Source organism: Mycteria americana, chromosome 15, assembly GCF_035582795.1.
Source record: "Mycteria americana isolate JAX WOST 10 ecotype Jacksonville Zoo and Gardens chromosome 15, USCA_MyAme_1.0, whole genome shotgun sequence".
NCBI lineage: Eukaryota > Metazoa > Chordata > Aves > Ciconiiformes > Ciconiidae > Mycteria > Mycteria americana.
The window spans coordinates 6,676,078-6,688,980 of NC_134379.1; the positions used below are offsets into that span (position 1 = coordinate 6,676,078).

A 12,903-nucleotide genomic window follows, 5' to 3' on the forward strand; every position below is an offset into this window, starting at 1 on the left:
GGTCCCGCCTCGGGGGGGGCGGCCCCGGACGGGGCGGGCCGGGGCAGGGCGGAGCGGAGCGGAGCGGGGCGTCTGCGGGGCCTCGGGCGGCGGCGGCGGCGGGCGATGGCGGAGCCGCGGCGGGGAGCGGAGCCGCTGTGGCGGACGCCCCCGGGCCGCCTGGCCCCGCCGCACGTCTACCGCATGGCGGGGGCGCTGGGCGCCGAGCTGCGCCGCCTCTCCGCCCGCTTCGGGCCCGAGGCCGTGGCCGGGCTGGGGCCGCCCGTCGTGCGGCTGCTGGAGCTGCTGGAGGCGCTGGTGGCCCCGGCGGGCGCCGAGGGGGAGGCGGCGGCACCGCCGGCCGGGCGGCAGGACGCGGAGGTGAGCGGGGCGGGGGGGGGGGCTCGTCCGACCCTTCTTCCGTCGGGGGTCCCCTACGGGGTGGCACCGGCCCACGCTTGTCCTCGCAGGAGTGCCCGTGGGGACAGCACTGACCCGGCTGTCCCCGTCCCCGGGGGTGGCTCTGACCCGGCTGTCCCCGTCCCCCCTGGGGTGGCTCTGACCCGGCTGTCCCCGTCCCCCAGGACCCAGAGCGGAGGCTGTGGGAGGCCGAGCGCCGGGAGCGAGCCCTGCACGGCCGCCTGGCCCGCCTGGAGGAGCAGAACCGGCAGCTCCTCGGGCAGCTTGCGGAGAGCCAGTCCCAGGAAGGTGGGTGTCCCGGCGGGTTCAGGGTCCCCCCCCACCACCACCACCGCGGGGTGTTCCCCTGGAGGACGGCGGGCTTGGTACAGGGCTGAACCTGTTCTCTGTGCTGCCCAGCCCTGGAGACCTGTCCCACCAGGGAGCACGAGCACTGTCTCGTTCTGCCGGCCACAGGGACCCCAAACGCCCAGAGCACCCGCAAGCCCCCGGGAGGGTGGTGGGGGCAGACGCAGGGTGCAGGCTGCTGTTGCCAGCACAAGGATGCGTCGGGCACAGCCTAAAGCTCTCGGCTCCCCTCTTTTCACTGTTCCTACTCTGCTGTCTACCAGGAGCAATAGTAGAACGATGCTTTGCAGAAGCATCAAGAAACCCCATAGCGTTGTGGGGTTGGGGGAGTCCTTGGGTCTCAGGGGCCACTCACGCCTGTCCACCCGTGTCTGGGCTCAGACAGCACGGCGCGGAAGGAGCGGGAGCTGATGCTGCGGCTGAAGGAGGTGGTGGACAGGCAGAGGGATGAGCTTCGTGCCCAGGCCCACGAGATCGTCTGCAAGAGCCGAGACACAGAGGCGGTGAGCGTGTGGGAGCTCGTGGGTGTGGTGTGCGAAGGGCCTGGGGACCTGCTTTCACGTCACCTCCCCCTGGGGCTGTCGTGGCGTCTGGTGAGCCTGCTGGGGCAGATGCCTTTCCTGTGGCTCTGCATGCGCTGATGTCCCTGGGTGGGGACCCAGAGCTGATGCCGTGCCTCACTCCCGGCTGTCCCGGGCCCTCCAGCTGCAGGAGCAACTGCATCGCTTCATGTCCATGAACGAGGACCTGCGTCACAAGGTGGCCGTGGTGCAGGCTCAGCTCAAGAGCGCGCTGGAGAAGAAGTCAGACCTGGAGGCCATGATGCTGCAAACCCAGAGGGAAATGAACAGGAGGAGCAGGACCGCCTCTGAGATCCAGCGGCCAAAGCCCAGCCTGGTGAGTCCGAGCCCGTGGTCCCGCTGCTGCAGGGCATCGCTAACGCTGATCTGACCTTCCCGTCCCTGCGCGGGGCTCCTGGCACGCCCAGACCCACCGGCTGCCAGCAGGACACGGCTGCTCGAGTAAGCCTCACTGCTGAAAATTGAACAGCGTGGTGTCTGCGATGCCAGTAACGCCTTGTCCGTAAAAATTGGTAGGGGTGGAGGCAGGAGCGAGTAAGGCGAGGTGATGGGAGGAAAAGCCGGGTGGGACTCAGAGGATGAGGAGGATTTGCCGTGTGTGGTGATGGGTGGCGGGTGCTGGCTGAGCTGGGGAGCCACGGTGGTCCCTGGAGGGCTGCAGGAGCTCCAGGCTAGCAAACTTATTCCTGAGACTTTTCCATCTCTGCTTGCACGTGGCACCCAGCCTTTGGGTGGGGGCTTCGGGGTCTCCGCTTGCCTGCTGACTCTCTCTGTCCCCGCAGGAAGGAGCGCCGTCGCCCACGGAGGAGCCGCAGCACCAGGACGCGGATGCGGGCAGGAGCCCTGCTCACTGCTGCTTCTCCAAGGAAGAGCTGCAGCAGATCCTGCAAGAGCGGAATGAGCTCAAGACCAACCTGTTCTTAGTGCAGGAGGAGCTGGCCTATTACCAGCGGTGAGTCCTGCCACGGCGGCGTGGGGCAGCGATCCGGGTCCCTCCTGTCCCTGCAGCCACCCGTGGGCCATTAGAGGCTGCTCCCGGCGCAGTCGGTGCGGATTTCTTTGCCAGGCTCTCGGTTAACCAGCTGGATGCTTTTTGCCAGGGAGCTGCTGAACAAAGAGAGAGTTCCCAGCTTCTTCTTGGATGCGATGAAGTCGACTATCAAAAGACAGAGAAAAAAAATCAGAGCCAAAATGCTGGGAACGGCAGAGGAGTCGGCGAGCAGGTGAGTCCTGCTCACCGGGAGGGAGGATGGGGAGCGTCCCATGCAGGGCGGACGCCGGCTGGCGGGCTCCGGTGTTTCCACGTGGTGTGACGCCCTGGAAGGGAACTCCCCCAGGCCAAGAGCTGCCTCCTCCCTGCCTCCTTCCGGAGACCAAAGGTTTAGTGTCTGCAGTGAATGTCTTGCTCTGGCTTAGCCCTGGGAGCACCGCAGGGGCTGGGCTCTTCTCTGCTGCCATTTGCGTGTCCCTGTCACCAGTCACACATGGCCTGGCCAAATGCCACTCGTCCCTGCGTGGATGTGGCAAAAGGGGAGGCGAGGTGGTGGCACCGGGACCACCGGACGGGGCAGGCCGGTCCCTGCGCTGTAGGGTTGGAGGCTGTCCAGCGGAGAGCCTTTGAAGATGGCAGTAGCGGTGTTCCCTGGAGGCTCTGCAAGACGTTCGTGGGCAGCGTTGGCTCCGACAGACTTCTCACGATGGGGCGGGGAGGACCCTGCCAGGCTCCAGCCCTGGCTCTGCGTGTCTGCTGGTGGCGGGGGGCGAAGGCTGCGCTAAAGCTGCTGTATGGCATGGGGGGAGCTGCGTCTCACGGGCTTTGAGGGGCTTTAATAAAGGTCTGAAGGGGGCTGAGCTCTTCTGTGCTACTGAAACCTGCTGCTTGCTTGCGTCGGGGTCTTTGCTGGCAGCGGGGGAGTCTGGGGGTGTTGGGTCCTGCCTGCTCGCCTCCCTGCCCGGCAAGGATAGCCTCTGCCATATGAATGCTGCCCTGCGGTCACCTCTCGTGTGTCACCCTGCTCCTCTGCAAGGCCTGGCTGTCACCCGCCTCGGTCCCGAGCCACAGCCAGCGATGCCAGTTGCCAGGCTGTTCCCCTGGAGAAGCGGGCGCTTGCCGTGTGGGGTGAGATGCCTAAAGACTTTACTGCTGTGGCAACCGGGGACGCACCGTCCGCTGACCAAGCGCCGGGGGGTTTGAAGCCAGTGTCTGAAGAGCCTTGTGGCTTGAGATCACCGAGCTGGGGTTGGGCTTGCCGTGAAACGTGGCTGTGTCTGGGACACGAGCATCGCTACGGCTGGCTGTGGGTTTGTGGCAGGTGACAGCCCGACAGTGAGTCATGGGGACAGCAGCTCCAGTCCGTCTGCCCCTGGCTCTGCGGCCGCCTCCGCACGTGCGGCTCCGCGGGGACGCTGCTCGTCTCGGGAGGGAGCCCCGGGGTGGCTCTGGCACTCGCTCGTGGCGAGCCCGTGACTCAGCGCAGGTTTTTCCCCCGCTCCTTTGTGCTGCAGCGATGAAGACGAGGGCTCCTGGCTCCCAGCTCGCGGCGCAGACTGTGTGGATGCTCAGCCTCCCGAATCCAAAATTAGGACCTTGTAAGTTCGCTCCCGTGCTCCGGTGCTGCTTGGGACGGGTGGCTCTGCTGGCGGAGAGGAGGTTTGGGGCTCGGCCCGGTGCCTGCTGAGCTTGGCGCCTGCCCTGCAGGGTACGACGGGGACGGAGCCGGGCTGCCCGGCGTGGGGCTGGCAGGGATGCCGCTGCAGGGGGGTCGCTTTGTTCAGGGGGGATCTGCCTCGCGGGCAGGCAAGGGCAGCCCCGGGTGCCGCCTCAGGGGTGCTGCACGCTCCCAGGGGCTCGCAGCCGGGCTGCGTCCTGCTGCTGCCACCAAATGCAGAGGGAGGTTGGGATCTGGCCGCTTCCCTGGGAAAGCTCTTCTCCCCCACGGCCGTTATCTGCTCTCTCTGCAGTTTTGGGCCGTGGTATCAGGGCAGCAGCAAAGACCCCCCCGCATCCAGCTGCTCTGGAGCCTGGGAAATCATCGACTCGCTGGACACGCAGCTGGAGCGGGAGGGAGAGAGCCAGGCGGCGGCTGGCTCCCCCGACAGAGCCACGCCGCCCCTCTGACCCCACCTGAACGGGAGCTGGATCTGGCCTCGCAGCAGCGCTTCCTGGCTCCTCTTCTGGCGTTTTCAAGAGCGGCACAGCAGCCCTGGCCGCTTCCCCCCCGCCCTGGTGACGGCGAAGCCGCAGCGTGGGCAGTCCTCCTGCAAATCCACTGGGATGCTCGGCCACGGGGTGCGGGTCCAGCACGGGACGGCTCGGCACCTTCGGGCATCTCTGCCCTTCGGCCGCCCTTTTATTGTGCCCACGGCGTGTTCTGCACAGCCGTGCCCCCGCTCCCCACTTCTCCGTGCTGCTCAGCGCGGCGGGCGTCTGCACGCGCTTCCCGCTGCCGCACCCTGAAGGGCTCTTCCCGTCTGCTAAGCGCCTCTGCTCGCAGCCCGGGCTCCCGTCACCGGATCCTGCCCTGCGGGGGTATTTCGCTTCACCCCTTTCCGCTCGTACCTCCCCCCCATCCCTGCAATGTGAAGGTCAAGTTGGGGTGCCCGGGCCGGCCGGCTGGGTGCTGTCCTGGGGTCACCGCGCGGCTGGGAGGGGCTGAGCACGCTGCACCGGGTGTCCGGGTGCTCCCGTGTCTGGGAGCAGTCAGGATCAGCACCGCCAGTGCCGCTCCTGCACTTTTCAGTCGTGGGGTGAATCGGTTTTGTACTGGGACCTCTCCCTGCTGCTACTGGGAACTGGAAGACTGAAAGAATCCTCGTGTTCACAGGGGCGAGTCGGTCCCCTCAGGTCAGGTACTTTCTAGCTCTAGAACTGGGGTCAGAAATAAACGTCTCTTGTTTCTCCTCCGAGGTACCCACCGCGGCCTCCGCTCTGTCCTTGCTTGGGAAGGGCTGGGTGATGCTGCCAGGCTTCGGTCGCGGTTCTACCAGCGTAGCCGTCGCTTTTCGTGCGCCGATGCAAAGGGCTGTGGCCGGCCGTGCTGTGCCAGACCCCGGAGCCCCTTTTGGGGGTCAGCTACGATGGGGAGCGGGGCTACAGGGGCTGCAGCGCTGGGTGCGGAGGAGTTAAGTCCCGCGTGGCAGGGGGAACAACGCGCTTCCAGCCCGGCCCCCCCCCCCCGCCAGCCGAGCCGGCCTTGGGTAGGAAAAAGGTGTTTCCTGTGCATCTGCTGACACAAAGCTCCTGGGGAGACGGCGAGTTGGGATGGCGGCCAGCAGCGGTTCAAAGGCCAGCCTGGGGCACGCCGTGTCCCCGGGGGGGACGTGGGGACCCCGCTTCTCAGGCTCTGCCAGGGATCGGCAGTGCCGTGGGGCAGATCGCAGGGGTCGGGGCAGGGGTTGGCAGCGGATGCCTCATGTGGGTTGGGGGGACGTTGGCTAAAACAGCTTTGGGGAGATGAAGGATGGCACGGGGAGCAGGACGACCGCGGGTGAGATGTTCGGGTGGGTGCCAACCCCTGCGTGGCCATGCCGAGCCTCGGACCACCCGTTTCTGCTACTGGGGTGGCAGCAAGGGCCAAAAACATCCCATGCGGCAGCATTCCCTGCCTCCCCCTCCCTGCCGCACCCCTGACGTCTGAATCGGGGCGCCTCCTCCCGCGTTTCCTCAGGAAGAAACCCAAGGCTGGCGGGAGGAAGAGGCCGCACCACGGGAGGGACTGGACGGACGGGACAGACGGACGCCGGTGCGGGGCTGGGGAGCTGCCGGGACTTGGGCCCTTGTGCCCCGCCGGGATGGGGAGCACCCGGCCCATCCTCTGCCTCCAGCTGTGGCTGTGGGTGCAGAGCTCTGCCCAGGAGCTCGACCCCGACGGCAGGAACGTCTGCAGGTAGGTGCCGTGGGGGTCCCTGCTCGTGCCCCTCCATCTCCTGGGGCCTCTCAGTAGCCCCAGGGGGTCATCATCCGTCTGTCCTTCCACGGACAGAAATCTGCAGCCTGGCATCGCGTGGGTGCCGAGACTGGGGCGATGCCGGGGAGCGTGGTCGGGGCACGCAGACCCCTTCTCCAGGGGTTATTTCTCATGTACCCGCAACACACGGGGCAACGCGGGGATGTGGGAGCATTGGCAAAACTTTGGTCGTGCACCAGGTGGGAAACATAGGCATAGCAAACCCCAAAGGGCTTTCGGAGCTGCCGTCCCCTCTGCTTTGCTGCTACGTTGCCTTTCCCGTTGGTCTTGCCATCAATGGCAGCGCCTTTGGTTGCCTTCCCTTCAGTGCCTTTTTTCTGAGTTGCTGACGAAGCTTTGAGCTGCTCCCAGAGCATCGGGGACCCGGCGCAGGCTCCGTGGCGGCAGTCCCAGCAGAGCTGGGCAGGCCTGCCCCACTGCCCAGCCCCGCCGCCCACTCGGGCTGCAGCCTCTTAAATTTCCTTCTATTTTGCTGGTTTCCTTCCGGAGCGATGCTCCCAGGGCCTCGCCGCCTCCCCGCCCGCCAGGCCCAGCTGGGGCAAGCGCCTGCGTTCACTTCGCCTTAGCCGAAGCTGCGAAGCTGCGTGCGAACCCGTGCTGGCCCCGGCTGATGGCCCCCGGGTCTCTCCCGCAGGCTCCCCGCCGGCCCAGCGTGCTGCCCCGGGTGGAAGCGGGAAGGGCGGGAGTGCATGGCCGGTGAGTGGTGGATGGTGACGAAGCCCAAAGCTCGGTCCCCGCGCTCGGCTGGGTGGCTCCTCCGCGGCGCTGGGCGTTGGGGGGAAGCCCTACAGCTCTCCCCCAGCAGCGGCGGCGGAGTCCTGCGCGGTGGGGACCCCCAAACGCCCACCGAGCGAGCTGCGAACGGTTCTGCGTCTCGGCCGGAGAGATGGAGCGGGAAGCGGGATGGCGGTTTCCCCGGGAAGGCTGCCTCGGCGGGAGGTGGCCGGGTGGCGGGTGCTCTGGCAGAGGGGCGTGAGCCCGGGGGGGCCGTCGTGCGCTGACGTGCCTGCCCCGCTGCCGACAGCGCTGTGCGAGGGGGAGAACGCCTGCGGGGTGGATGAGGTGTGCGTGAGACCCGGAGTTTGCCTCTGCAAACCCGGCTTCTTCGGAGCAGACTGCAGTTCCCGTGAGTATTTCCCCAGGGCTCAGCCCTTGCCACCCCCTTTGCCAGCCTGGATGCCCGGGGGGGAGGTTGGGGGCTGCCGGGCTTCCCCGTCACCCCTCATCCTCGCCGTCTCCTTCCCTTCACAGCCTGCCCCGAGCAGTACTGGGGCCCCGACTGTAAGCGGAGCTGCCCGTGCCACCCCAATGGGCGCTGTGACCCGGCGAGCGGGCGCTGCACCTGCGACCCCAACCACTGGGGAGGGCTCTGCCAGTTCCCTTGCCAGTGCGGCCCCCACGGCCACTGCGACCCCCTCACTGGCGCCTGCCGCTGCGAGCCGGGCTGGTGGGCACCCACCTGCAAGAAGCAATGTCAGTGCAACCCCGCCACCTCCCACTGCGACCCGCTCACCGGCCACTGCCGCTGCCTGCCGGGCTGGTGGGGCAGGAGGTGCAGCTTCAAATGCTCCTGCAACCTCTCGCCCTGCGCCCAGGAGACGGGCAAGTGCGAATGCAAGGCTGGGTTTTGGGGGCCGGCGTGCCAGCGGCGCTGCGACTGCGTGCATGGCTCCTGCAGCCCCCTCAGCGGGCACTGCAGCTGCAGCCCCGGCTACCAGGGCAGGAGCTGCCGGGACTCCTGTCCGGCGGGGAAATACGGGTCTCAGTGTGTGCACAGGTAAGCCGGGGACAGTGGGGGGGTCCTGAGGGGGTCCAGGGGCCGCAGTGAGACCTTTGGCAGGGGGGGGGAAGTCATCACAGTCGTGTCTGTCCCTTTGGCTGGGCAGGGAGACCTGTTCTGGGGGGTTTGAGCATCCCTGGCTGGATGCAGCATCAGTGTTGCCCCAAAAGAAATATCTGCTAATGCCAGCAGAAAGTGCTGGTGTCACCCCAAAATCTGCTTGTCCTGGGTACCGCTCCCCAGGGCGATAAAGCAGCATCTCTCCCTGCTTGCCTCCCGCCCCGTCGCTACTACAGCGCATTAAGTGCTGTAGAGTATTTCCCCGTGATCCAAACTGATGCTGAACGCCGGTGTGGGGTGAAACCTGCGTTTCAGGGGGGCCGGGGGATGTCAAGACCTCACTGCCCCTCTGCCCGTGCAGCTGCGGGAGCTGCAAGCGCAGCCAGCCCTGCTCACCCGTGGACGGCTTCTGCCTGGCCTGCCAGCCCGGCTGGAACGGGACCCTCTGCAAGGAGCCCTGCGCGCCCGGCTTCCACGGCGAGGACTGCCTCCAGCCATGTCCCCACTGCCGGCGCGGGGAGGTCTGTGACCCAGAGACCGGGTCCTGCCCGCACTGCGAGCCTGGCTGGACGGGACCCAGGTACGCCCGGGATCAGGCCACCGGGTCCTTGCGGGGGGGTCCCTGCTCCGGGGTGCAGCGGGCTGATGCTTCGCTCTCTGTCTTGGCAGCTGCAACAGCTCCTGCCCTGCGGGCACCTTCGGCGATGGATGCCAGCTCCTCTGCCCCGAGTGCGTTGCGGGGAGCTGTGACCCCGTGTCAGGAGCTTGCATCTGCCAGGCGGGCTACTGGGGAGCCAGGTAATGCTGGGAGCGGGGCAGGGCCGGGGCCCCACTCTTCCCGGGGGCATTTCCCTCCTTTTCTCTCTCTTCCAGCTGCAACGACACCTGCCCGGAGGGGTATTTTGGCGTGAACTGTTCCTCGCCCTGCCAGTGCTCCCGGGGGACCTGCCACCCCGTGCGGGGTGACTGCGTGTTGAGTAAGAGCAACCTCAAATTTACTCCTTGGCAGCGGCCAAGGGATCGTAACATCCTTGCTGGGGATGGAGGTGGTTGGGAGGCTGCAACGCAGCCTCCTGGCCGTGCCACGGGTTGCCAGCTCCTGCGCGCTCTGTGCGGGGCGGCTCTACGGGCTGGGCAGCCACAGGACACGCCAACTCAATCCATCTTCGCCATGCAGGTTTTAAGGACTACGGGGCCCTGGCAGCCGCCATCCTTGTCCCTCTCCTGCTGTTGCTGCTCTGCGTCACCTGCTGTTGCTGCGGAGCTGGCCCAGCGGACGCTAGAGACAGGTATTTGTTATATTTTGCAACCTTCGATGCAAAAGCCCGTCTCCCACATCCCTTCACGCCCATCTCCCTGTGCAGGGCAGCCGTGCCGGATGACGATGTTGTGGCCCGGATGAAGCACCACGTGCGGGGGGTGCTGGCGAACCTCAGCGCTATGATGCCTTGCTTTTCCCTGGGCGGCTACAAACTTCCCAAAGTCACAGGTAAATAAAAAAAAAGCAGAGCTGCCGACAGCCCTTCCAGGGTGTCACCCCCACCCCGTGCTCTTTGCATCGTCACCGTTTGGGGGGGAGCCTGCGCTCATCCTACTGCACAGCTCGGGACAGATGTTGCTGTCCCACCCCGGCCCCGAGCACCCCGGGGTGCCCGAGCTCAGCGGGGTGTCTTCTCCTCCCCAGTTTCCCACCACGACACGGAAATGCCCTTCAACCCCAGCTTCATCGAGCCGCCGTCAGCCGCGTGGGTTTCAGACAGCTCCTTCTCCTCCTCCTTCGACACCGACAACGAGGGACCCGAGTACTCCGTCCCTCCCAGAGAAGGTGACGTCCATGGCTGCTCCTCCTCTCCCCGGCCACCCGCAGCCCTTCTGGCCTGCCCGGAGTCAATCCTCCCCTGTTTTTAACCTTGGGCATCCCCGGGATGGGTGCTGGGCACAGGCAGCAATTATTTTCATACCCTCGTTTTCCTGTCTGCAAGGACACACCGGGGCCGTGCTTGGCCTCGTGTGATGGGCTGTGCCCGGTGTGGGCAGCAGCATTTCACAACCTCCTGCCGGGGAAACGTTCCCAGGGACAATCCTATTGCATCAGTCCCTGTCCCCATGTCCCCGAGCGTGTCCCTGGGCAGGGGGGTGGCTCCAGCAGCCCTAACCCTCGCCCCTTTCTCCCACAGGCGTCCTGCTGCTGGCAGGGGCCGAGCTGCAGGACGGGGTGTCCCCTCTCGGTGAGACGCTCCCGGACCCGTCTGCCTTTGACTCCGAGGACGTCTCGCAGCCCTTCGCCATCCCCCGCACCTCCAGCATTGCCAAGGCCAAGCGGCCCTCTGTGTCCTTTGCTGAGGGGACGAAATTTGGGGCGGCGGAGACCCCCAGCCCCGGGCGGAAGCCCAAGACCCCGTGGGGCCCATCCAAGCTGTCCCCGGCGCCAGGGGATGCGGCAGCTGAGCCCCCCACTGAACAACCAGCCAGCGATTGCTATGAGAGCCCCGAGCCCCTTGGCAAGGGGGAGGAAAGCCACCGGCCATCGCCCCGGGCCACCCCGGGGGGACGCCGGCGGGTGGTCTCCGGCACCAGGCATGTGGCCCAGAGAGTGGAGGCGCTTGAAGCGGCTGCAAAATCCGGCAGCTGGGAGGCGAAGGGGAAGGAGCCCAACGTCACCACCATCTACATGATGGTGGGAACGGCCGGGCAGGACCCCAAGGCGGAGGGGGGTGGTGAGGGACCAGTCCAAGCCGTGCTCAAGCGGCTGGGCAGCTTGCAGAGGGGCAAGTGGGCTGCAAAGGAGGAGCCCAAGGTGAGGAGGAGCGTTGAGGCCATCCAGAAACCACCCCGCCGGGCCCTGGCGCAGTGCAGAGACTCGGTGAATAGCTGCAAGCAGAGGGAGAGTGTCCCAGGAGCTCCCACCGAGCTACCTCCTGGCAAGCACCAGCATCTCCCTGGGAAGAGACAGTCCTTCCTTCTTGCATCTTCCTCGCCAAAAAGCACCGGGGCCCAGGATGGGGCCAGCAATGATGTAGGTGCCACGGAGAGGGGCAAAAGCCCTGAGTTAGTCCTCAGCCTCGAAACGAAGGGACAGGCTGCCCCGGAGGAAGAGCCAAAATACGAGAACGTGATCAGCGGCAGTGCCGATTCGCCCCCCGGCCCCGCCAAGGAGCCACCGGCCGCCCCTGCAGCCACCTGAGCCACCACCGCCCGGGCTGGGGCAGCGGGAGCCCAGGAGGGCCCTCCGACCCCAGCGTGGGGGGAGCTGAGGTCCCCCTCCGAGCTGTGAACTGGAGAAGCATCAACCCTGCCCATTGACCCTCTTTCCTCCGCGCCGCGTTGCTGGTGTGGACCCTCGCTGGCCGGCACAGCCGGCAGGACGAGTGATGCTGAGAGCTGCAGCGGCGGCAGCCCCATGGGGTTGTGGTGCTTCAGGGCTGTTTTCTGCTCCCCCCTGCCCTCTGTGCCCCATTTTGTGTCTGCGGCAGCCTGGAGGGACAGCAATGCTCTGGATGCAGTGGTGGCACGTTCTTGTCCCTGTCGGCATTGGGTTTGGGGACACATCCTCCTTATAAACGGGAGCGCGGCTGCTAGGGGCTCAGCTGGGAAACACACGGGCAAAAACCAAAAACCCCATCAGCTTTCACCTTTCCCTGTCCCGGCTCTGGTAATGCTGCTCGGAGCCTCTTGCTGTAAAGGTGCTTCTTGCTAGAGGGGATTATTTTGTGGAGCCGGGCTGGGGAGAGATGGTGGGCTGTCAGAAGCAGCTTCAGCGAAAATTAATTTTAGCTGCTTATCTCGAAGGGTATCTGGGTCTGCAGGGGTTTATCTGCATGGCTCTGGCTTTTGTGGCAGGCTCTGGCTGCCTTCGTTTCTATGTACAGGCGTAGTACATGAAAAGGCTCATGGCACAGCACGGGATTTATCGACGGCCTTTTAAACTCCACACGATACCAAGCTGCAATTGTGCAAGAGCAAACGTGGCAGCCGGGCTGTGACCATCAACCTGTGCACCCGGCACTGTGCTAGGCCTGATAAGGACGAAAGCTGCCTGGAAAATGGCATTTCCATGGGTGCTCTAAGCTCCTGCCATCTCCCACGTCTCGCTCCTGCTGCAGCAACGTGTCACGACGGGTGGCTGAGATGCGATGAAGGTGCTGCAGCATCTCCAGTGCAGTCAGAGGACCTCGGGCAGCGCGGGTGAGATGGGCACGAGGGCTCTGCTGCCTGTGCAAGGCGGTCGAGACGCCAAAGAGGATTTGCAGCGTGAACTGGTTTTAGATGTATCTAAGTGGTAGAAGTTTCTCGTATATTTTTCTGTTATTTCGCACAGCATGAAAACCTCTGAATGAAAATTAAATGTTACCAAAGCCCTTCAAGATTTGGCTTTCCCAGCTGCCCTCCGAATCAAAAAACATGGTCAAAAATATTCTCCAAAGTGTGGAAACTGTGGGCAGCCTTAGGCTTGCCGGTTTTGGTTTTTTTTTTTTAATTTTCTAGTTCTGTTGAATTCTGAACTCTCACTTAGGGAGCTGAGCCCAGAGCAGTGCTGGAGACCGGAGGGCAGAGGGAATGCGAGTGGGCTTTGAGCGTCCGGAGCACCTACGTTGCAGGCTGCATCTCACGCGTCACGTGCGGAGCTCCGTGTGAATCCTTCTGGTCCGGCACTCCTGAGTTGGGGTTTAGGGTTCGGGGTGCTTCAGAAAACAGAGTGGGTTTTGCTTTTTCCCTTTGGCTTTTCGCGGGTGCTTCTCTGCAGCGCAAGGCACCGAGTCCCGACGGT

At 65.3% G+C, this 12,903-nt stretch overlaps 2 protein-coding genes across 2 annotated transcripts; both read left to right on the forward strand.

Annotated features, from left to right (window-relative positions):
• Positions 1–58: 58 nt before the first annotated feature.
• On the forward strand, positions 59–4,798 carry RILP (Rab interacting lysosomal protein). The gene is made up of 8 exons (XM_075518223.1): positions 59–360; positions 564–687; positions 1,129–1,250; positions 1,453–1,644; positions 2,111–2,280; positions 2,429–2,551; positions 3,834–3,917; positions 4,290–4,798. Exons 1-8 carry the CDS (start codon positions 106–108, stop codon positions 4,444–4,446), a joined length of 1,227 nt encoding a protein of 408 aa, XP_075374338.1. The 5' UTR covers positions 59–105; the 3' UTR covers positions 4,447–4,798.
• Positions 4,799–5,840: 1,042 nt separating this feature from the next.
• Positions 5,841–12,501, forward strand: SCARF1 (scavenger receptor class F member 1). Its single transcript, XM_075518224.1, has 11 exons — positions 5,841–6,214; positions 6,930–6,991; positions 7,320–7,421; positions 7,547–8,072; positions 8,497–8,715; positions 8,805–8,933; positions 9,009–9,112; positions 9,313–9,424; positions 9,500–9,624; positions 9,820–9,960; positions 10,313–12,501. Exons 1-11 carry the CDS (start codon positions 5,853–5,855, stop codon positions 11,317–11,319), a joined length of 2,889 nt encoding a protein of 962 aa, XP_075374339.1. The 5' UTR covers positions 5,841–5,852; the 3' UTR covers positions 11,320–12,501.
• The last annotated feature ends 402 nt before the right edge of the window (positions 12,502–12,903 follow it).

What these genes read in the sequence shown, in the direction of transcription:
- RILP (XM_075518223.1), top strand. Translation starts at nt 106, where the DNA reads ATGGCGGAGCCGCGGCGGGGAGCGGAGCCGCTGTGGCGGACGCCCCCG. An exon ending in CCGGGCGGCAGGACGCGGAG is followed by an intron (nt 361 to 563) that starts GTGAGCGGGGCG and finishes CCCGTCCCCCAG; the next exon opens with GACCCAGAGCGGAGGCTGTG. An exon ending in GCAGAGGAGTCGGCGAGCAG is followed by an intron (nt 2,552 to 3,833) that starts GTGAGTCCTGCT and finishes TTTGTGCTGCAG; the next exon opens with CGATGAAGACGAGGGCTCCT.
- SCARF1 (XM_075518224.1), top strand. Translation starts at nt 5,853, where the DNA reads ATGCCGAGCCTCGGACCACCCGTTTCTGCTACTGGGGTGGCAGCAAGG. An exon ending in CCAGCGGACGCTAGAGACAG is followed by an intron (nt 9,425 to 9,499) that starts GTATTTGTTATA and finishes CTCCCTGTGCAG; the next exon opens with GGCAGCCGTGCCGGATGACG. An exon ending in CAAACTTCCCAAAGTCACAG is followed by an intron (nt 9,625 to 9,819) that starts GTAAATAAAAAA and finishes TCTCCTCCCCAG; the next exon opens with TTTCCCACCACGACACGGAA.